The sequence below is a fragment of the Ursus arctos genome, unplaced genomic scaffold (genome assembly GCF_023065955.2).
Source record: "Ursus arctos isolate Adak ecotype North America unplaced genomic scaffold, UrsArc2.0 scaffold_13, whole genome shotgun sequence".
NCBI lineage: Eukaryota > Metazoa > Chordata > Mammalia > Carnivora > Ursidae > Ursus > Ursus arctos.
The window spans coordinates 31,249,782-31,274,285 of record NW_026622797.1 but is presented as its reverse complement, the minus strand read 5'-3'; the positions used below and the strand labels follow the sequence as shown (position 1 = coordinate 31,274,285).

Here is a 24,504-nt window from a genome sequence, read left to right as displayed (position 1 = left end):
AGAGAGCCCCAAAGTAACATAGACCAGGAAGTAAGAAAGACAATATACAGTAACAGTCACCTTAGAGGCAATACAATGGCACTACATTCATATCATTCAGTAGTTACCCTGAATGTAAATGGGCTAACTGCACCAATCAAAAGACACAGGGTATCAGAGTAGATAAAAAGCAAGACGCATCGATATGCTGTCTGCAAGAGACTCATTTTAGACCAAAAGATACCCCCAGATTTAAAGTGAAGTGGTAGGAAACTACTTATGCTAATGGACATCAAAAGAAAGCTGGGGTGGCAATCCATATTTATATTAGACAAATTAGATTTTAAACCAAAGACTGTAATAAGAGATGAGGAAGGACACTATATCATACACTATATCATATCATACTTAAAGGGTCTATCCAACAAGAAGATCTAACAATTGTAAATATTTATGCCCCTAACATGGGAGCAGCCAATTATATAAGTCAATTAATAACAAAATCAAAGAAACACAGCAACAATAATACAATAATAGTAGGGGACTTTAACATTCCCCTCACTGAAATGCACAGATCATCTAAGCAAAAGATCAACAAGGAAATAAGAGCTTTAAATGACATTCTGGACCAGATGGACTTCACAGATATATTCAGAACATTCCATCCCGAAGCAACAGAATACACACTCTTCTTGAGTGCACAAGGAACATTCTCCAGAAAAGATCACATACTGGGTCACAAATCAGGTCTCAACCAGTACCAAACTGGGATCATTTCCTGCATATTTTCAGACCACAATGCTCTGAAACTTGAACTCAATCATAAGAGTAAAGTTGGAAAGAACTCAAATACATGGAGACTAAAGGGCATTTTACTAAAGAACGACTGGGTCAACCAGGAAATTAAGGAGGAATTTAAAAAGTTCATGAAAACAAATGAAAATGAAAACACAACTGTTCAAAATCTTTGGGATGCAGCAAAGGTGGTCCTAAGAGGGAAGTATATAGCAATACAAGCCTTTCTCAAGAAACAAGAAAGGTCTCAAATACATAACCTAACCCTACACCTAAAGGAGCTGGAGAAAGAACAGCAAACCTAAACACAGCAGGAGAAGAGAAATAATAAAGATCAGAGCAGAAATCAATGAAATAGAAACCAAAAGAACAGTAGAACAGATCAACAAAACTAGGAGCTAGTTCTTTGAAAGAATTAATAAGATTGATAAGCCCCTGGCCAGACTTGTCAAAAAGAAAAGAGAAAGGACCCAAATAAAATCATGAATGAAAGAGGAGAGATCACAGCCAACATCAAAGAAATACAAACAATTGTAAGAACATACTATGAGCAACGATATGCCAACAAATTTGACAATCTGGAAGAAATGGATGCATTCCTAGAGGCGTATAAACTATGAAAACTGAACCAGGAAGAAATAGAAAACCTGAACAGACCCATAATCAGCAAGGAAATTGAAGTAGTAATCAAAAATCTCCCAAAAAACAAGAGCATGGGGCCAGATGGCTTCCCAGAGGAATTCTACCAAACATTTAAAGAAGAATTAATATTTATTCTTCTGAAACAGTTATAAAAAATAGAAATGGAAGGAAAGCTTCCAGACTCATTTTATGACGCCAGCATTACCTTGATCCCAAAACCAGACAAAGATCCCACCAAAAAGGAGAATTACAGACCAATATCCCTGATGAACATGGATGCAAAAATTCTCACCAAAATACCAGCCAATAGGATCCAACAGTAAATTAAAAGGATTATTCACCACAACCAAGTGGGATTTATTCCTGGGCTGCAAGGTTGGTTCAACATCCACAAAGCAATCAATGTGATACACTACATTAAGAAAAGAAAGGACAAGAACCATATGATCCTCTCAATAGATGCAGAAAAAGCATTTGAAAAAGTACAGCATCCTTTCTTGATTAAAACTCTTCACAGTGCAAGGATAGAGGGTACATACCTCAATATCATAAAAGCCATCTATGAAAAACCCACAGTGAATTTAATTCTCAATGGAGAAAAGCTGAGAGCTTTTCCCCTAAGGTCAGGAACACAGCAGGGATGTCCACTATCACCACTACTGTTCAACATTGTACTAGAAGTCCTAGCCTCAGCAATCAGACAACAAAAAGAAATAAAAGGCATCTGAATTGGCAAAGAAGAAGTCAAACTCTCACTCTTTGCAGATGATATGATACTTTATGTGGAAAACCCAAAAGATTCCACCCCAAAACTGCTAGAACTCATACAGGAATTCGGTAAAGTGGCAGGATATAAAACCAAGCACAGAAATCAGTTGCATTTCTATACACCGAGACAGAAGAAAAGAGAAGTTAAGCAGTCGATCCCATTTACAATTGAAATCAAAACCATAAGATACCTAGGAATAAATCTAATCAAAGAGGCAAAGGATCTGTACTCAGAAAACTACAGAAAAGTCATGAACGAAATTGACGAAGACACAAAGAAATGGAAAAAAAAATCCATGCTCATGGATTGGAAGAACAGATATTGTTAAAATGTCTACACTACCTAGAACAATCTACACATTCAATGTCCCTATCAAAATATCATCAACTTTTTTCACAGAAATGGAACAAATAATCCTAAAATTTGTATGGAACCAGAAAAGACCCCAAATAGCCAGAGGAATGTTGAAAAAAAAAAAAAAACAAAGCTGGTGGCATCACAATTCCAGACTTCAAGCTCTACTACAAAGCTGTGATCATCAAGACAGGATGGTACTGGCACAAAAACAGACACATAGACCAATGGAACAGAATAGAGAACTCAGAAATAGACCCTCAACTCTATGGTCAACTAATCTTTGACAAAGTAGGAAAGACTATCCAATGGAAAAGACAGTTTCTTCAACAAATGGTGTTGGGAAAATTGGACAGCCACATGCAGAAGAATGAAACTGGACCATTTCCTTACACCATACACAAAAACAGACTCAAAATGGATGAAAGACCTAAATGTGAGACAGGAATCCATCAAAATCCTTGAGGAGAACACAGGCAGAAACCTCTTCAACCTTGGCAGCAGCAACTTCTTCCTAGACACATCACCAGAGGCAAGGGAAGCAAGGGCAAAAATGAACTACTGGGACGTCATCAAGATAAAAAGCTTTTGTACAGCAAAGGAAACAGTCTACAAAACCAAAAGACAACTGACAGAATGGAAGAAGGTATTTGCAAATGACATATCTGATAAAGGGCTAGTATCCAAAATCTATAAAGAACTTATCAAACTCAACACCCAAGGAATAAATAATCCAATCAAGAAATGGGCAGAGGGGGGCGCCTGGGTGGCACAGTGGTTAAGCGTCTGCCTTCGGCTCAGGGCGTGATCCTGGCGTTATGGGATCGAGCCCCACATCAGGCTCCTCTGCTGGGAACCTGCTTCTTCCTCTCCCACTCCCCCTGCTTGTGTTCCCTCTCTCGCTGGCTGTCTCTATCTCTGCCGAATAAATAAATAAAATCTTTAAAAAAAAAAAAATGGGCAGAAGACATGAAGAGACATTTCTGCGAAGACATTCAAATGGCCAACAGACACATGAAAAAGTGCTCAACATCACAAGGCATCACGGAAATACAAATCAAAACCACAATGAGATACCACCTCACAATATTCAGAATGGCTAAAATTAACAAATCAGGAAACGACAGATGTTGGCGAGGATGTGGAGAAAGGGGAACCCTACACTGTTGGTGGGAATGCAAGCTGGTGTAGCCGCTCTGGAAAACAGTATGGAGGTTCCTCAAAAAGCTGAAAATAGAGCTACCCTACAACCCAGCAATTGCACTACTGGGTATTTACCCCAAAGATAAAAATGTAGTAATCCGAAGGAGCACCTGCACCCCAATATTTATAGCAGCAATATCCACAATAGCCAAGCTACAGAAAGAGCCCAGATGTCCATTGACAGATGAATGGATAAAGAAGATGTAGTATATATATATATACAAGGGAATATTATGCAGCCATCAGAACACTGAAATCTTGCCATTTGCAACGAGGTGGATGGAACTAGAGGGTGTTATGCTAATTGAAATAAGTCAATCAGAGAAAGACAATTATCATGCAATCTCACTGATATGTGGAATTTGAGAAACAAGGGAGAGGATCATAGGGGAAGAGAGGAAAAAATGAAACATGATGAAACCAGAGAGTGAGACAAACCATAAGAGACTCTTAATCTCAGGAAACAAACTGAGGGCTGCTGGAGTGGAGGCGGTGGGAGGGATGAGATACCTGGGTGATGGACACTGGGGAGGGTGTGTGCTGTGGTATGTGCCATGTATTGTGTAAGACTGATGAATCACAGACCTGCACTCATGAAACAAATAATACGTTATATGTTAATAATTTTAAAAAATTTAAAAATAAAACTTTTTTTTTTTTTTAAACAAATGAAATGGATCTTTTCAGTATGTCATCCCCTTCATAATCAGCAGGGACACCGCATGCTCTAATTCATCTGTTTTTGTTGGCGGTAACCACCATATTCACCGTACCTGTTACGTGAGTTGCTCTGGCTAAGGTCAATATCAAGGCTCGGTTCAGCTCTTCAGATTCTGCGGACAGCACCGTTTTGGGATCACTCAGGAAGCGTGTAAACTGTGGCTGTACCTCCGAGCTCCCTAACGCTGTTATAAGCCTAAGTGCAGTGCTCTCAACACTGAAAGTGGGAGAACAAAAAGAAATGAAAAAGTGAAGTTGCATATAAAATTTCAGAATTATAGAAGTAAATCTAACTCTAGGTTAATCAAAATGGAAAAACATGCAAACTATGAATTCCTCTTCGATTAAAAAAACAATCTCCTCCTTTACATGAGAATGAGTTTTGTTTAATTTCCTTTAAAAACCTGAGGTGCCAAAACAAAAACAAAAAAACTGAGGTGCCAAATTTTATAGCAAAAAGCATCTGACATTATTTACACATTTGAAAAAGACAGCTTGTAGCTTATAGGACTAAACAATTTCACCCGGATATACAGAATTTCAAAAATTACATTTTTCAATCTGAAATACATTTTCACTTAGAGAAAACCAAAGTGACATGATAATTTAACCATAATCTGAAGTGTATTTAAATCCAATATTCTAAAGGGCTAAATCGGAACATTTTGTCAAAGGCCTTGGAAGTACTTATTCTCAGGCCAAAGATCACTAGGCGAGGACTGAGCTACCTTAATAACTTCCTATTTAAAAAGCTGTCCTCCTATGAGAAACAAACTGAGGACTTCAGAGGGGAGGGGGGTGGGGGAATGGGATAGACCGGTGATGGGTAGTAAGGAGGGCACGTATTGCATGGTGCACTGGGTGTTATACACAACTAATGAATCATCGAGCCTTACATCGGAAACCGGGGATGTACTGTATGGTGACTAACATAATATAATAAAAAATCATTAAAAAAAAATAAATAAATAAAAAATAAAAAATAAAAAGCTGTCCTCTACTTCTTCTGTATTGAAAATAAAATACTCTAGAAGCAGAGGAGACTTATGACATATGAATACAAATAATAAAAAGGATTAAGTTCCCCATGTCCAACAAAGTTGCTAAGCAATCTTAAGGCAAGACCGTCATCCAAGCACTCACCAGAGATGGAGCTGGTTCTGGTTGGTTTGCGCAACCGCGGCGAGAGTATGCAGGTGGCTCAGGAGCTGCACTCTGTAATGAGGCTGGATGTGGTGCATGCGGTAGCTGAACATCTCAAGAAGCGTGTGTAAGATCCCCCAGGCGTGGGACTTGAAAACAGTGGGCAAAAGTTGACCTTGAGGAACAAGACAATTTAAGGCACCAATTATAAAAGCTATGAATTAAAAGACGTTGAAGAAAAGTCACATGGAGTAAAATCAATGTAAAGATTTGATCATGAACACACACACTTTCCAAATGTTCTCCATTAATTTCTCCTTTAATGGTAAGGAAAATAATCCATATCCTAATTAGAACACCACGTTTGCTTTTTTTTTTTTTTTTTACTGGAATATGACAAATGATATTTAAGTTCATCTGAAAAAATGAGACAACATATGAAAAAAAATTACCCTTCCTCACTTCTCAGTTGTCTTTTAAATTACTTTTAGAATGTTACTGTTCCTAATCTTTTGAAGCATGAGGATTGTTTCTTAATATACAAATTGCATGACACCCACTCTTACTCCTTCCTCTCTCCCCAAAAGCTGTATTCAACCCTCAATTATCTGGAAAGAGTAATTATGGTTCAAATTAAAATAATGCTGTATTAGTAAAAAGTTATAATTACCATGAATCAGAAAAACACTTCTATATTAGAAAGTATCTATTATTTAAAACTGCGTAACAACTTACAGACACTATAAGCTATCTCCTGAAATGCAGGAAAACTGCTTCCCTATTGCTAGTCAGACTTAGCCCCAGACTTGGTCCCAGGGGCACCAGCAAAAGAAGCACCTGGGACCACACATTCTTGCATAAGAATAGGACCCTTGTCTTTCTAGCTCACTGTACCCCAAGCACTTAACACAACATCGTTTCTTATCATAACTTTACTTAAAAGTACAACTCACTCTCCTGACTCTTACACGCTTATCCCTCTTTTTTGCTTGATTTTTCTCCATAAGACTTATCATCTGACACATTCCCTACTTCATTTATTTATTTTTTTGTCTGTCTCCCTCATTAGCAGGTAATCTCTATGATGGCAGTGACATCTGCACACTATTGTATCCCCCGCACCTAAAAGAATATCTGTTGAATTAATGAATGGGTTATTGGTTATAAACACCAGAAAGTTCTGTCTTACTGATAAATCCTTTGATGCCCAAGGACTCTATTTCCATATAGACCAATAAACGACTGTAAGTTTCCACTAAGGCCGGAGCCAAGGCCACACTGGATTTTGCATGAGCAAGTTTTATCACTCTGGTAGCAATGCTATGGATAAGGCTGAGAAAAAACAAAAGAAAAGAAAAATCCTTATTTCTGACACAGATAAGAAGTTACTCTACTTATAGGGAACTTGGTATAAATCTAAACTTAGGGGCACCTGGGTGGCTCAGTCGGTGAAATGCCTGCCTTTGGCTCAGGTCATGATCCCAGGGTCCTGGGATGGAGTCCCGCATCAGACTCTGCTCAGTGAGGAGCCTGCTTCTCCCTCTACCTGCCGCTCCCCCTCCTTGTGCGCTCGCTCTCACGCTCTCTCTCTCTCTCTCTCTCTCGTTCTGACAAATAAATAAAATCTTTAGGAAAAAAATCTAAACTTAAAATGCATGAACTCCATTTTAACCATTTAAGTTGTGCAGGACACTTGGTAGCGATGCAGTGTACAACCTGAGACTAATTCTGGTTTCCACGGTGCTTTCAATGTGCATCAGGATCCCTCTGCTCACAGAAAAGCAAAATTTGGGTACGACTCATAAGAATACACTTGAATTAAAAAAAAAAAAAGACTAAAACAAAAACTAAAACACACAAAAACCAAAAACAAACCCCAAAATAATTTTAAAAGATTATGTATGAATGGTTTTAGTCTGTTTTTCCTTTTCAAATACATAACTAAAACTTTTTGAGAAATTAAATGACTTTTATTACAGAATTACTTTAAAAAATCACTGCTAAGATCCAAATGTTGGATTCTAACAGGGTTTCCTCAACTCTGTCAGACAAGCAGGTAAAGCACATGTATAATGTTATGACAATGTTTACCATTAGAAAAAGAGCATGGCTCTTTTAGAACTGATGCCCCACAGATATATTTTCCTTTACCTACATAAGTTTCTGAACTTAGAGCCAATACTTAAGAGCTAAAAGACTAGAAATAAAAATCTGGATTTCTAGCCCTTCTCAAAAAAATTTAGATACCTACAGTAATCTACATTCTTACATTATAGAAATAAGCTACAATGGCAGGACCATGAGGTAAGCCCTGCACACTTCAGTCAGCCTCAATTCCTTCTAGATACATATACTTGCATATGCATGAGTATCTGGTTCTCTTTCAGCAGCATGTGGCACTCACTTACATTGTCAGCTTGGTTCCTAGGGGTACTTGAGGTTCTAGAATCACAACCAACAGCCATTTCTGTCTTTTTAGAAACCATAATGTCAATTCTAAAAGCATCCCTATTTATAATCAATATAGTACAGGCACTATAATTTTCATATTCCTGGACTCAACAATTCTATTTCCAGCAAATTATCTAATAAAAACGTATTACAGGTAGGTGCAAAGACAGCCTTAAAGGTAGTTTTCATAGCCATCATTATAGTACTAAGACACTGCAAATAATTTATGTCAAACAATGTGGAACTGGCTAAATAATCATATATAGCCACACAAAAGACTTCTTCACAGAAATTAAAACAGATGTTTTAAAAAAAAACACCAGACTGAAAGAGGCGTTTGATAGAATATTATGGGGAAGAGGTGGTTATAAAAGAGTATTGCAGGGCGCCTGAGTGGCTTAGTTGATTAAGCGTCTGCCTTCTGCTCAGGTCCTGGGATCGAGTCCCACATCTGGCTCCCTGCTCAGTGGGGAGTTTGCTTCTCCCTCTCCTCCTGATCTCTCTCTCTCACAAATAAATAAATAAAATCTTTAAAAAAAAAAAAAGAGTATTGCAGTAATAATCTATTTTGTTAAAAAAAATCTCAACCCATAAATGCATATATTTATAGATAGAAAAAAAGAACATACGCCAAAAAATTTTACAATGCTTATTTCTCATGAAGAGATTATGGCAATATTTTCTTGAGGTTTATTTGTATACTCTAGAATTCCTATAATAAATATCATTTTGGGGACGCCTGGGTGGCTCAGTCGGTTAAGCTCTGCCTTCAGATCAGGTTATGATCCTGGGGTCCTGGGATGGAGCCCCATGTTGGGCTCCTTGCTCAGTGGGGAGTCTGCTTCTCCCTCTGGCCCTCCCCCACTTGTGCTCTCATTCTCTCCTTCAAATAAATAAATAAAATCATAAAAAATAAATAAATATCATTTTTGTAATAAAATAAACCTACTCATTTAAAAAAAATGCACCTGACTATAAACAAACGCAATGATGAAATAAAGCCTACACTACACTGATATCAATTCCCTGACACAGGACCAAATACATAAAAAGAACATACCTCATTTTGGCATGAACCGTCAGTGAATCCAGGAGGTTCATGGGTAAGGGAGTAATAGATGCTGAAGCTAAGCAGCTCGTTCCAGGAAGAGGTACTCTCATAATTCCATTTCCATAAATAGTTTCTACCAGAGCTCCCATGGGTAATGTAAAACATTCTGAATTTGTGGAATATGCATTACACAGCAGCGCAATCTTATAGTCATTCATTTGTAAACTTTTATTTCTAAGACTCTGCTGTAGGAACCTAAAATTTCAAGTACCAATGAACAGTAAAAAATGCAAATAATTTCCAGAAAGTTAACTCTGTGCTTTAAAAAACATTTAATTTCATGAAATGATTTACTAATACTATCTTTTATTCCTACAGGTAATACAGTTTCTGCCCAAAATGTAGAGTGGAAACAGAAAAGTCTGAGTAGCATTTCAAAAAGAACTTAAGTAATCACAAGTAGTCAATTAATGGATATTTGTTACACAGCACTAAGATTCAGATAATAAAGAAATAACTCAAGAATTCATGAACTTGGTTTCTATCTATTACCTATCTAGTTAAGCACAACAATTTGGCTTCATTATAGATGTCACTATGAAAAGATGATTACGGAACGTCTCATAAAGGGGAAGCCAGATGAAATGCGAAGTCTTCCTACCCTACAGCCTCCTATGAAGAGATTTGGCAGTCCTTGTCAGAAGTTCTAGGTGGGAAGTTTAGGTGTTCCTAACACCCATGACTATCTAAAGCCATGTCTATCTAACCAGGGAATCTTCTCTGAGTAATCATAGCTCTGGAAATGGTGTAAGGGAAGCACACCAGCCAGAGCAGCTCAAATAATCCCGGCTGCCCAGGGAGTGAAGACATCTGTCAGATCACTCTCAAATCCTGAGTACTTAAGAAATTCTGAAACATTTTCACATGCTTTTGGAAAATAAGAACTTTAATTAAGATAAAAGATGTAAAAGAAAAATTAGACCTGGAAATTAAATATAAATACACATATAAATAAATAAATAAATAAATAAATAAATAAATAAATATTTGCATACATATAAAAATTTTCTAGTTGCTTTCTGATACAGGTATTGGTCAGTTTGTGTTGGTAGGCCACTGCACATTAAATATTCACCTTTACCCCAGTGGGTGTGGGGAGATTTCCATACTTCATACAAATACTGAGACCAACATTAGCCTATAATACACCACTTATTAATTAAAAAAATTAACTGTTAAGCTACAAATTACTTACTCATGGTGAAGCTTTAGGGAATGAGGTATTGGAATCTGCAGCTTGGAGTTGTCATTTTGGGCTTTTCTATTGAGATGAATCCAAATGCAAGTCATTGCAAAGGCATGAGTTGACTGGGGTTTATTAATATCAGGAACTGGGATATACTGGAAAATAACAATATGCATATTATAGGAAAGAGAAGAATTAACTAATTACATGTATTCTAATAAATATGTATTCTAATAATCCATTACTGATACACCTCTTTTTAAAATATCCTTTATTAATGTAACTTCAATGGTTCTTTGACTATTCAATGATACAAATCAGAAGATCTAACAGCTATAAAGTAATGAAACTATTACAAGATTGTTTTTACTTGTCAAGAAATCAGCAGAAATTCAGATGCTTAGTTGTTTTTCTTAACTGTCACGAGGCATTCACAATCATTTAAAAATTATATTCTTTAAAAACCAAACACATTATGAAATTTTACTGAATGTGATGAATATAATGAAAGCACAGAATTTCTAAAAGTCACATATAAGCTTTTCAAAGAACATATAACAATTAAGAAATACACAATCTAAGTAAGTACTAATAATATACATCATCACACATTTACATATATTGTATACTGATGGGAGAAATGACATGGATGCTTGGAATTTGCTTAAAAATTGCCCAGTGTTGTCTATGACCATTCCACCCCAAACACGCCCGATCTTGTCTGATCTCGGAAAAATTGTCCAGTGTTAACAAAAAAGATAAGTGGAAAGATGAAGCAAGAATATTTCTTAAAACTACAATGATATATCCCCTTACACCTATCAGAATGGCTACACTCAGAAACAAGTGTCGGTAGAGAAAAAGGAACCCTCTTGCACTATTGGTGGGAATGCAATCTGGTACAGCCACTATGGAAAACAGCATGGAGGTTCCTCAGAGAGTTAAAAATAGAACTACCCTACCATCCAGTAATGGAATGCACTACTGGGTATTAAAATACAAAAACACAAATTCAAAGGGATACATGCACCCGTATGTTTACTGCAGCATTATCTATAATAGCCAAATTATGGAAACAGCTCAGGTGTCCATTGAGTGATGAATGAAGAAGATATGGTGTGAGAGAGTGTGTGTGTGTGTGTGTGTGTGTGTGTGTGTGTACACACAATGGAAAATTAGTCAGTCATAAAAAATAATGAAATCTTGCCATTTACAATAACATGGATAGAGCCAGAGAGTATAATGTTAAGTGAAATAAGTCAGTCAGAGAAAGACAAATACCATATGATTTCACTCCTATGTGGAATTTAAGAAACAAACAACTAAGCAAAGAAAAAGAAAAAAAAAAGAGAGAGAGAGAGAGAGAGAGAAACAAACCAAGAAATACTCTTAATTACAGGGAACAAAAGGATGGTTACCAGAGGGGAGGTAGGTGAAAAAGGTGATGGGGATTAAAGAGTACACTTATGATGAGCACTGAGTAATGTATCGAATTGTTGAGTCATTATATTATACACCTGAAACTACTAAAAAACTTAAATATTTCTTGGTGATGAGTACATAGGAGTTCATTTTTCTATTCACTCTACCTTTTTTGTGCATTTAAAAATTTCCATAACAAAATGTGTTTTTAAAAATGGCAATCATCAATATAAACCATATTTTACTCAAATACTCATATAATAAAAAAGGGGAACATACTCAATTGGCAAGGAAACAAAAAAAAGATATTAACAGATACTGATGTTATTTGGTCACTCAATTATGTGTATAGATTAAAACAGCTTAATGCTTTTCAAAATTTTAAACCTGTTTGGAATGTAGAGAAAGAGCTTGATATATAAGATGTTCAATTATAATTTAAGATAAACTTCAGAAATAATCTAGTTCAATTTCTTCACTTTACATATGAGTAAACTAATGTCAAGAGGGACTGACGTCCATCCCAATTATAGCTAGTCACGGAATTGGGAAAGAACTCAGGTTTTCAGCTTCTAAATCACAAAATCACACTAAACACAAATTAGACATAATCCATTCATCACACTGTTAACTATTTTGTAAAACTTACTTCTTTCTCTGGGTATAGAAGGTCAAAGAGCTTCATGACAGGGAGAAAATCAGCTAGTGCATTTTTCTGAATACTTCCAGAAATGAATTGCAGGAGAACCCACATCAGATGATCTCTACCTTTAATCAGTCCTCGCCCTGCTAACTGTAAAAGACGTTTAAATACACATCTACACAGTTGATTGAAGAGATGGATATAGTAAAGTTTAAAGAAAAACAAAACAAAACAAAAAAACAGGAGAAACCCTGTTCTCTGAAAGTTAGCATCTAACTTCAGCATTTACAAAGTACTTAGTCTCAACTCAAGACACACCAAGCAAAGCCTTTTAAATTATTTTAATATTCTATATATGTTTCCTCCCTGACCCCCAAAACAGCAATGCATATCAAAAGTTAAATGTTTTAGAACTAGGTTGACCATGTATGCAAGAGAATCAAGTTTAATATGACATAATTACTTAAAATATCTCATCAAAACACAAGGAATACTTCATGATACCAAAAGGAATTTTTTTTAATTTAAAATCTTCAAGAAGTTGTTATCAAAAAACACTTCCTGTTTCCTGCAGATTGTAACAGAAATCAATGGTGGTGGAGATGGCAGTGTGGGGTAACTGGTGGTTGGGAGGATTCTAACAATGCTTACGAAAGTTTCCCCAAAATAATCCATGTTGGAGAGATGTTACAGATATAACAACAATTATTTCCATTCAATGTGTCTAAAATTGTATGATAAAACCAACTCTTCCACAAACATACTCTTTCACTTGTAGTCCCTATTTTGGATTCGTTGTCCCACTTTTTCATTCACTGCCAAAGTACAAACCAGTGAGTGATCCTAGACTCCTGTTACTCCCTCTGTTACCTATCCATGGCCAAGTCCTATTCTCAGCATATCTGTCTCTCAGCACACCTGTCTCAGCACACCTGGTCTTGGGCTCCTTCCCTCTGTTCTGCTTTGGGCTGTCAGCATCTCCCACCCAGATCACTGCAAAGGCTCCCTTACCAATTTCCTTGCCTCTGATTTGGCCCCCTCCATCTCTTTATGTCACCGTCTTCTTACATGTGGCAATTAGCAGTAATTTTTCCCACTTGTATATGATGATGTCATTCCCCTCCTCATTTGCCTCCCAAAGAGGATCTAAACACCTTGGAACAAACACTTGGCCATATGAAGTTTTCCATGTCTGGTCTTGCTTCTTGCCTTCCTGATCTCACCAACATTTTCCTGTTTTTATTTTTCTTTCCAGTTCTTGCACACATTTATCCTTTTCCAAATGATCATCTTATTGCAATAGAAATGCCTTATCTTTTCCTCTTGGCAAATTTCTCCTTGTCCTTCAAGTGCTAGCTTCAAGATTTCTTTGATAAAGCCATTCCTGAAGTCCTGAATAGGGACTATTCTCCTTCATTCCTACTGCAGGAAAACATGCTTCCATTATGTGAACTAGTAAATTATCTTCCCAATAGTAAGGAGCTCCTTGAGTGTATCACAGTGCCTTTTCATTTTGCATTCCCTGGTCCTTGCACTATAAATATGTGGAATGAATTGACTGAAATCAACATTTACAGTGACAAGAAAATGAAAAGTTTAGAAACCATAAAAGCACTGCACAAAAAAAATTAGGGCTCAGAACTTGTGCCATTGCTGAAATCACTAGGCAATGTCCATACCAGTCTAAAACATACTAATCAACAGGTGAAGTGGCTCTGACGAAAGCTTTAGTACTTACCTTCTGATGAAGAGAAAGGACCATATGTGGAAAACTTGCAAACTGGAAAAGCACAAAGAAAATAAGCTGACTTGAGAGATGCTGCCACAGGAGTTGGCTTGTTCCGCCATCATCAAACTTCTCCTCAGTCTCGGACCGCTCCATGGCATAAACCACCAGATCCACCAACTGGTCCTCCAGCACAGGGCAGCGCTGCTTGTGCTGTAGGGCAGAGATTAGATACAGTATTCCAAAAGCCTCCCGGTTAGTTTTAGAAGTTACCAGTTAATGGGCATTAATTGTAACAAGAGGCTGAGAAGCATGGAATGAAGTTGAACTTAGAAAGTTAAGGTTAGATTTAGTCTATTAAAGCTGCATCATGTTACATTATCATAGACGATGAGTTCCATAAAAAATTATTTTTCAGATCTCATGGAAAACAGACTTATTAACTTCTGACTTTCACTACACACATCGTTTCAATTTGACAAGGGGCACTGCACAGTAGAAAATTCTGTTATTTATCCTTTGAAAAAATGATAATTTAAAAAGCATATGAAATGAGGATAGCAGTATTAATTTCGCATTCTAACTCAAAATATAAAAACCCCAAATCTCCAAGAATCAAATATTGTGATGACAGCAAACAAGGCAGAGAGAATCTATGTATTTTAGAACAACCGCCACAAGTTTATACTAACTTTACACACAGAAGTATATCTAAATAGCTGCCAGATTACTCAGTATCTGTTTTTCAATGTGTGTTATTGATCCTGATACTGAAATGGAAACTTCCTGTACAAAAAAAAACCAACCTCGAAGTTAATCTCTGCTCTTCCTTCTTAGAAGCCAAACATAATGCAGCTTTAATTTTAAATTAGACTATTTTAAATTCTAAAACAAGAAAAAGAATTGAATTTAAACACTAAAAATGAAAATGCAACTTCCCTTTCTAGAGGCAAAAAGATTTATGCTTTTAAAAGTGATTTAAAAAAATATACTTTTACCAAAAGAAATATGTTAAGCCATATTTTAAGCCATTTTCATATTTCTTTTATAAAATATGTTATATGACTTAATGGCCAGGCACTTGGAAGCCTTTCTAGTGAATACAATTACTAATACAGATGCTTTCCCTCTAAACTTTAGACATGATTATTAGTCTTTTGCCATGAAAAAGGGATATGATTTCTTTAAATTTAGGGAAAAAATGCAAAATGGGGACGGATTTGGAAAAAAACAAAACATAATGAGTAGCATCCCCTCTTCTGCATGCTCTTTGCCAGCTCCAAACTTGTAAAGCTCCAATATAGCTGCACTTTCTTAAAGCATGCAAATAGAACAAACATCTATCCAAAACAGTAAGCATCAATGGTTGTTTCAGAGTTCTTCCAAAAACACAATGCCATGATCACAGTTCAACCACATTACAGGTTTACAAATAGCAATATTAACACCACCAGTTGAGACTACAGTACTTTCCCTCCAAATGTAATTATCATTATGAAGCAGAGCAAAGTGCAACAGACAACACTACAAACTATTTCTTAAATCAGCATGCAAAACTACTGTGTACAGGGCTTGAAATTCACTAGTTCTGCCAACCACCAACAACCTAAGAAATGTGTCAGACAACACAAATTTAGAGTGAAATCATTCAAAGTATACAAGAGTCAGAAAAATTTGTGAAAAGAAGTAAAGCCAGGATTTCCAGTAGGAATTTTTCATTAGTGATGGGAATTTGCTTCTAGTTTGGAAACTAACCAATTTGTCATCTATTCCTCCATCCATGATGGTCTTCCGTTAGTCCACTTCAGGAAAAAAGAACAAACTAAATAAAATTGGTTTTTAGCACCTGAGTCATTTTGGAATTTCCCTTTTTAGTATTAGATATTTATTTTAAAAAACTAGATTTTTACCTACATATCTTTAACCATGTTGTAATGGTCATATAGTTAAGGATTTAAAGAGGAAAGCCAAAAATATTAAGATTTTGACAAAGTAAGAACTGGGAAATTTACAGTTAAAGCTGATGATCTTTCAATACATACCACGACTCAAACTTCCTCTAAATTTTCTGTTAAGAATTTATCAGTCTGGAATCTCTACGGCATCCAATGCCCTGTGTCTGAGTGTGGCAGAACATCCATCAGGATTAACTGTTTCCCAGGTGTTTTGGTTAAAGCCAAGGATATTTCTCAAACTGAGTTTTGAGATAGCTTATTTCCTTCGTTTATTTGCCAATTTTATTAATACCAAAAAAAAAAAAAGAACTCCACTGAAATATAAAATGGTCCGTGTGAACTACTTTAGAATAAGTTTAGCTTTAGTTTTCATTACTAAAAAGTAAGTACATTACAATTAATATTCTCCACCATGTAGATTATTTTACAAAGTGGAACAAATGAAAATTTGTAAAGCAGTTTAATAATCTGATAATGATTAATTATCAATCACTAGGCTATGGTAATTTGGTAAGCCACTGGGTGCTTTGTCTATGGCTATTTACAATGTGCTTTCTAAAAGCTTTTGTAAATTTAAGTCTTCAAGATATAGGCATATAAATCAAACTAGCTAGTTTACATCATATCTATACGCATATTTAGTTAAAACCTGTTTAAACAATAAGAATCTAAGGTCAATATTTTAACAATTTAATTTCTGCATTATAGCTCAAACTACATTGGAAACTTATTTAATTTTCAGCTTTGGTAAAAGCTGAAAATGAGGTACAAGGCATTAATAGAAACACTAGCATTAACCTCTACTCATGCCCCTGATTCTTTCCCACCATTATTTCAAATGGCAAATGGTAATCCTTTTCAGTCTAAGTAACCACATCCTACATTAAGTGGCCCCTGACAACTTCGATTTAACAGTTCTGGTACTGCTTTTGTTGTAAAATTTTAAAATATTACAGTTAGGTGGGCTTAAGTTAAATTTCAAATCATTATTTCAGTGCTAGAAATCAATTTTAGAGCAATACCTATTCAGGACGAGTTGGGAAAAGAAATCCCTTTGTATGTCATTTATCATATTCTCTGCCAATCAGAATTGGAGCCCTATGCGTTAATACCACTTTCAATGGTGCCTTTCAAAGATAACTGAATGATTAGTCTAGTACTTCATTGTCTCAGGGTAGCCAGAGTTTACACACCACCAAAGAGCTTGAGGAGTGTTATCCGTTTTGTAATGTTCTTATTCAGCAGAAAGAACACAAAGTTGTGTAAACACACAAAACAGGATTCTTCCACTGTGAACACTCCACCTTGCTGGTCACAGAACTGGGCTATTTATGACTTTCTGAATGTGACCGACTTTAGGATAAAATATAGCCCAATTCCTACTGGAAAATGCAATATGGACAGCTATTAAAAGGTTTCAAGCTTTAAGTAAATTATTGCATTGCTAGAGAAAGGACAAGAAAGTATAGTGCAGGATATAGTTCTGTAATGATAAAAGATGTGATAAAATAACTTGTTTATTTTTAATCATATGTTTATACTTTGTATTCTCATTTTCTACTCTACTTTCCAGGTGGTAAAAATAATAATATATCAAGTCAAATCAGCATGTATCTTCCATCTACAAGTCCATTCACTACAGAGTTTTCTACCAAAACAATTACTGATGAATTGTGAACTTTTGACAATGTTTACAGTGGGACCAATACTAATAATGTTCTGTCAGCATTTCCATTATAAACTTTATTTTTTATGGATTTATGTCTTAGTCATAAACTTTTTTTAGGTTGAAACTTGTTATTAAAATAATCAAATCAGAAATACTCTTCCATGAATTGTTTTGTCAATTTCTACTTTGAGAAGAGCTGCATCCCAAGAGAAAAAAGCTAATGATAACTAAGGATATCTGGGGGAAGGTACTCGCAGCTCGAATGACCCATCGGTACACTTATCCACCAAACTGTAAGAAAAATTGAGTCAAGTATGACTTAAAGTTCATTGCAAAAATTAGTTTTAAGACATAGCGTGAAGCATTCTTTCAAAGTTGACTGAATACTTACCTCTAACTCAAGTGAAAGTTGATCAGAATTAATGACTTGGTATATAAGATGTTAAATTGACAGGTTATATGAAGTAACTGTCAGGTACTGTAGTGTGAAGCAGTTTCAGTTTCACATGTACATAGGCTTGTCCAAACAAGGAAACTTGGTAAATTTTTCAGAAGAAAAAACTTAAAATAATAAAAGAGATACTGCTACTAGGGTGAGGTTTGGCATGCAAAGTTTCAACACTGAGCAAGTTTTATGGCCAAGCTATATGTCCTTAAAAATAGGGCTTTATAAATGGAAGCACTGGCACAACCTTCACTATAGTATTGCAAACAGTAACGCTATTTTATATAACCTAGACAAGAACGTCTTTTTAAAATCAAAAAGCTGGTCTATTTTAATATGTTGGGCTCAAAAATTTTTAACAAAAATAATTGGAACCACTATTTTGCTTAAAATCTCAAAGGTGAAAAGTCCTGGAACAGACTTGGGACTGTATAAGAGTTTGGTTTATAAAGTTTGGCCACAGTGTTTTTCTCCCACTACAGGTGAGCTTCAATTGCAAGGAGCCCACTCTAGGAGGAGGACACTTCTGGCAAAGACTGACAAAGAAGGGTGTTTGTCAAGCAGGTGTGGGGTCACCTAAGAGTGTGACATTTCTTAGTCAATCCCCATGTTTCCAAAAAAACCTTCCCTGTATAAAGTTACCACTCCAACTTTTAAAATAATGTATCTCTATTAAAGTTTTTCCTCTTTTTTGTTTTGTTTTTAATTTGTTTTTGTTTTAAGGCAAAGCAACGTAAGTATTTTTATAGATGTTATTTATTTATGTTTTAATAATCTGGAAAGATAAAGGCCACCATAAATCTTTCCATCTCTGAAAATTCCACAAGGCGAGCTTTAGCCCTAAAGTATTAAAAAAAAAAAAAAAAAAAGTAAAATGGAGTGGGAAGGAAAAACAACCTATCAAAAAGTGACAGGCATTATTGTGTGCCAGGTGTTGTCTCTTTGTTAAAAAAAAAAAGAAAAAAGAAAAAAGAAAAAAAAGAATATAAAAAAACAAACACCAAAAACCAAAACCAAAAACAATCCACCAAAAACAACTCTCAAATCCCAAGAAGAAATGCATTTTAGTGGCCTTGGTCTCAGCATGGTCCTGCCAATTTCAAGCCCCGACCATACATGTATTCTCTAAATGGAATCAGTGGCTACAAAGCGGCCAGCGTATCGTTAGTCACAATACAACAGTAAGGTTGTGAACATACCTGAGCAATGTTCAAGGTCTAGAGCATTGGAGGATGGGCAGGACAAGACAGGACAGAACAAAAATAAAGGAAGAAAAAAAGAAAAGACAAAACAGTGACTATGAGGCCAGCCTCAAGGAACCCAGAGTCAGCACAAACCCTCCCACATGTTAAACCACCAAAAACAAACATATACCAAAAAGGGGGAAAAAAAAATCAGCAGTCAGGCCACGCTGAAGATACCAAGGGTTATAAAAATAGGCACCCAAACAAAAAAATCAAAAATTATGGTTAAGTCATGTGTAGGTTTCTCTGGCAAAAGGTATACTTGAAACTGGCCTTATAGAAAAAAAAGCAATGCAAAATAAACCAACTTTTAAAATATCTCCTTTTTAATTTAAACATTTTTAAAGCAATATATAAATGATAGGAACAATACATTGTTTAATAAACCATATATTAAAAAAAAAATCACCAAATAGTTCTTAACTGTTTTGCTCAGTTAGCTCTAGCAAAGAAAAGAGAAAAGAATAGTGCAGATTCTATGCAGAATTTACTCGGTTTCCAGCATAGTACAGTACCTGCTTATTTAAACCTAGCATATTGCAGACCATATCCCTGGAATAAGGCTGCTCCAATACATATCTCAACAAAGCAGTCTGTGGTTCAAACAGATCCTTTAAAGAAAATAAAAAAAATTATTGCTTCAAGATCAAAGTAAATGTTAATTCAAATTTGAAATTGGGATAAAAAAATCTGCTAAAGGCACTTGTTACCTTCACACAGTAGGCAGTATCTAGTGGAAAAAAATCATAGGGTTTTAGTGCTTACAGTTAATCTGATCCCACCCCTCATTTGATAGGAGATACAACTGAGGTGAAGGGACTTGCCCAAGGTCAAACAGAGGCTCAATTTAGAAAGACTTCAGTTACTGTCACAGGAGAGTCTTAAGCATCACTGTAAGGAAAATTTTCTGCTCAGAAATCTAACCAAAGAGGAATGGAGGTAGTTTCCAATCACTTTCATACAAGTGTAAACAAACAAACACTACTTCCAAATTTGGAGAGGACAAATGACTTGATAGTACAGGGGTTAAGAGTGTAGATTCTGGAATCAGAATGTCTGAGTTCAAATTCTAATTCTACCATTTCATAAACATGGAGCCTTAATCAAGTTACTACCCTGCTCTGTGTTTCATCATCTGTATAATGGAGATACTAAGACAATAGTTGAGAATAAGGGCTATTGTAAAAAACTTCTTAGAACAGTGGCTAGCATGCAGTAAGTGTATAATGAATTGATCTGTTTTCAATATTACTGCTATCATGATAACTGTAAATTCCATTTAGTTTACTACTTTTTCACATTCCCAAGTTTTGCCGACTAATATGCCAAGAGTCCAGGACTGTGACCTTAGTGTCACTATTTCCCTCTCCTCACTTCTGGACTAGTTTCCTAATCACTCTGTACAGCATTTTTGACATAAAACATTTACATGAAAAATTTTTAGTCCAAAAAAAAAAAACCTCTAGTCCTCCTCATACTCTGCTCTGTAACCATTTCAACACCCAAGATACTATAATGAATCTATCAAATTTCATTCTAGCTTTAGGTCTGTCTATCTCTCATGCTTCATTTTATTGATACTTGTAGATTTTTTTTTTTTCTTTTGAGAATATTCTACTCTACTTTGCCTTCTCCAACCCCCTTTAAAAAATCTAACACAGGTAGGGGCACCTGGCTGGGTCAGTTGGAAGAGCATGTGACTCTTGATCTCGGGGTCCTGAGTTCGAGCCCCACGCTGGGCATACAGATTACTTAAATTTTTTGAAAACTTTAAAAAAAATAAAAAATAAAAAATCTAACAAAGGAGAGACTCACTCTTTAAATTTTAAGAAAAGTGCAAATTCATTTTTGGTCCTCACTTTGCAAAGGAAGAATAAAAAGGTTTCCATTATAAAGATTTGGTTTTCTTAACAGAAGTGCTTTGTCGGGGCCAACTGCAGCATAAACACCCAATATTACAAACCACAGGGTGTATTTGGATACTAGAATCACATGAGAAACCATAAAACTATTTTCATTAAATATATACTTCTTCAGTCTATGAAGAAACAATTTAGCATAACATATCATATAATCCAGGATGAAGACTGTTAGATGGACCAAAGTTCCATTATATTTATCAACATACCTTATCATATGGCAAAAGGCCTTTCAAAGGAAAACGAAGAGTTGCAGGATCCAATTTCCATGAATTACAAATGGCTCCCGAGTTATTTACAACTGGCAGAAGGCTGCAGCGGCCTGTATGTATTACAAAAAAACGTTTTAAAGTAAACGTGAACACAAATGCCTGGTCCCTCGTTCACTCTATGAATATTTAATATCTATTCTGAATCAGGCACTGATTTTTAAAAAGGGGTAATTAGATATAAATTTTGAGAATTTTGATTATTTTTAGTCCAGACGGTTGGAGACCAATTGTATAGGACTTCCAAACTCAAAAATGTTGGCATTTGTCCAAGTATATAGGATAAAGATCAGCAAACCATAATCCATGGGCCAGATGCAATCTGTCACCTGTTTCTGTAAAGTCTTGTTGGGACACTGATGCTTTCCTACTATAATGGCAGAGTTGAATAGTTGCAACAGATTGTATAGCTCACAAAGCCTAAAATATTTATGGTCACCATTTATAAAAAAAAGTCTGCAGATCTTTAGTCTAGGGTCAACATGATTAACTTTATGCATGCTGTTCCTAGAGGACTTAGATGTAGCATATGACCATCAACTCATATATCCAACTGCCTAATGAATACTGTCACTTGGATGTCTCCCAGGGACCTCAAGCTTAACAGATCTTAAACTGAACTCATCATCCTTCTCAAACCTGTACCACTTCCAGAATTCATTAAATGATATCAATATCCACTCAGTTACAAAAAAGCTAGAAGTCTGAGAATTATCTGTCTAGTGCCTGCTTGCTTTATTTTTGTATTTCCAATCCAGAATAGCATCCGACTTACAAGAAGTGTTCATAATTTGGTCACTGACTAAATAATGGTCTATATAACCAGACAGTGCTGGGCACTGCACCAACTGCCAAATCACATGCTTGTTTTTAAAAGCAAATCGTGAGAACAAAACAAAACATGAAAAAATGAAAAAATAAATGAAGTACAGAACAAAAGTGTGAATTGGAATGGGCTTAAAGAGCCTGATAGTCTTGTGTACTATGGCCAGAGAGGGACAGTCAGTTGAGACTTCTAGTGGCCTGGAGATTCCATGGTGCTGTACTAGCTCTATTAAAAGTTCCCTCTAGTCACCAGGAAATCATTCTATCTTCTAGAATGATTCTATCTGAAGCTTAGACTCAGTCCAGACAGTTGGTTTTTCCTCCCCATACTCTGCAAAGAACCTAAAAACAAGTAAATGGCTATTATTAAGCTTCTACAAAATTACCAAAATGACAAACCACCAAGACATGTGTAAGATACCATCCGCCAATTCTGTTGAATAGTTCACTAAAAACCAGGTACTATTTAGTACATTTTAAATTATAATCCTACCACAAATGGAGTTTATCCTTGCTGTGGGCCTGAAGGTATCCACAAAGTCTGATACCAGGTTTCCAAGTAACTAAAAACAAAAGAAAAAACATAAGTATAAAAATAAAATCAAGATTGCTTTGACTATAACCATCATTTATGTAAAATGAGATCGTATGTAAAGATTTAACATAATACGTGGCATATAAAAATTACTCAAAAGTCAGTCCTTTTTTACTTCCTTCCAAACAATTACTTCCCAGTTCATCTGTCCCTGAATTAAGCCAAATCATACCACTATGTCCTTCGATATTTCATGAAGCTGGCATATTTTCACACATGATATAGAAACTGTCTTGGTGCACCTGGGTGGCTCTGCTGGTTAAGTGTCCAACTCTTGATTTTGGCTCAGGTCATGATCTCAGTGTTGTGAGATTAAGCCTTGTGTCAGGCTCTGTGCTCAGCAGGGAGTCTGCTTGAGATTCTCTCTCCTCCACTCCCTCTGCCCCCCCCCCCACTCCAGGCACGTTTTGTCTCTCTCTAATAAAGAAATAAATCTTAAGAAAAAAATAAAGAAAAGAAAAGAAACTGTCTCAACAGGATAGCAGAGAAATAAAAGAAATACATTATAATGATAAAAAAGTACATTTTATCTCAGGACATAAGTGACCATTTTAAAAATAAGCACACAAAAATAAGATTAATGTAACTATTTTTGATTAAAATTTCTACCAAAAAAACTTGGAAAATATCAGATTTACCCAGTGTGGAAGTTTTCCCTCAGGATACAGTTTCCTAATCTCTGTGACTGCAAAGTAAGCTGGTAATAAACAGGCATTTCTTTCCAAGATATATGCTATAACCTAAGAAAAATAAAAAAGCAACGTTACTCCTCTTGGTTAGTTCAACAGATAAACCCTTTAAATGCAACAGTGGTAACAACAAAGATATTAAAAGCAAAGATATTATTTTATGGATTTATTGGGCTCAATCTGTAGCATAAAGAGTTCATTTATATGTGAAGAATCTCTAAAAATGAAGATTAATGAAAAATGAAATGATGTTACTAAGTAATATTGCTTTAAATATTTGTAGACTCTAACAGGAAAGCAATAGACCAAAGTAATAATTCTTGCAACATCAGTTACAAAGCACAAAGATCTTTTAAGTGGTCCATAGGCTAAAGTCTTATAACAGCTAAAGATACTTTAATGTCTGTATCGTTGTTTTCTTACTTAAGAGCCATGACTTAATTAAAATTTAAAATTTTCTTTTGAAATATAATACAAGTAAAACAGCATCTTTAAAACTAGAAGTGATTTTTGTGAAAGTACCCAAATGGGATAGTCCACAAACTACCATATATTTTAAAGGCACAGAACTATAGACTTTTTTGAGGTTACGATCAATGAATTGCGGACATGTCTAAATTACCTCTCTTGCTGCTAGAAGCTGCTGTACAACAGCTGAGCTCACTGTATTGGGAATTGTCAAGATTTTCTCCAAAATCACTTTTAAGAGATCTCGAACACCCTGATAAAAGAAGAAACCCATAGGTTAAA

General features: G+C 35.7%; 1 protein-coding gene across 2 annotated transcripts in view; it reads right to left on the bottom strand.

Moving 5' to 3' along the window:
• MED23 (mediator complex subunit 23) overlaps nucleotides 1-24,504 on the bottom strand; it is a 46,748-nt gene that overhangs the window by 16,222 nt on the left and 6,022 nt on the right. The window contains exons 6-18 of one of the 2 annotated variants that reach the window (XM_026504805.4): nucleotides 24,377-24,475; nucleotides 23,704-23,805; nucleotides 22,964-23,033; nucleotides 21,586-21,698; nucleotides 19,973-20,068; nucleotides 19,413-19,430; nucleotides 14,157-14,357; nucleotides 12,425-12,568; nucleotides 10,363-10,508; nucleotides 9,117-9,362; nucleotides 6,795-6,937; nucleotides 5,606-5,780; nucleotides 4,516-4,679 (exon numbers count right to left, since the gene is read on the bottom strand). In XM_026504805.4, coding sequence (XP_026360590.1) covers nucleotides 4,516-4,679; nucleotides 5,606-5,780; nucleotides 6,795-6,937; nucleotides 9,117-9,362; nucleotides 10,363-10,508; nucleotides 12,425-12,568; nucleotides 14,157-14,357; nucleotides 19,413-19,430; nucleotides 19,973-20,068; nucleotides 21,586-21,698; nucleotides 22,964-23,033; nucleotides 23,704-23,805; nucleotides 24,377-24,475 — 1,717 coding nt within the window. The remainder of the gene's footprint in view (nucleotides 1-4,515; nucleotides 4,680-5,605; nucleotides 5,781-6,794; nucleotides 6,938-9,116; nucleotides 9,363-10,362; nucleotides 10,509-12,424; nucleotides 12,569-14,156; nucleotides 14,358-19,412; nucleotides 19,431-19,972; nucleotides 20,069-21,585; nucleotides 21,699-22,963; nucleotides 23,034-23,703; nucleotides 23,806-24,376; nucleotides 24,476-24,504) is intronic. The other variant, XM_026504807.3, reaches the window with a different exon arrangement.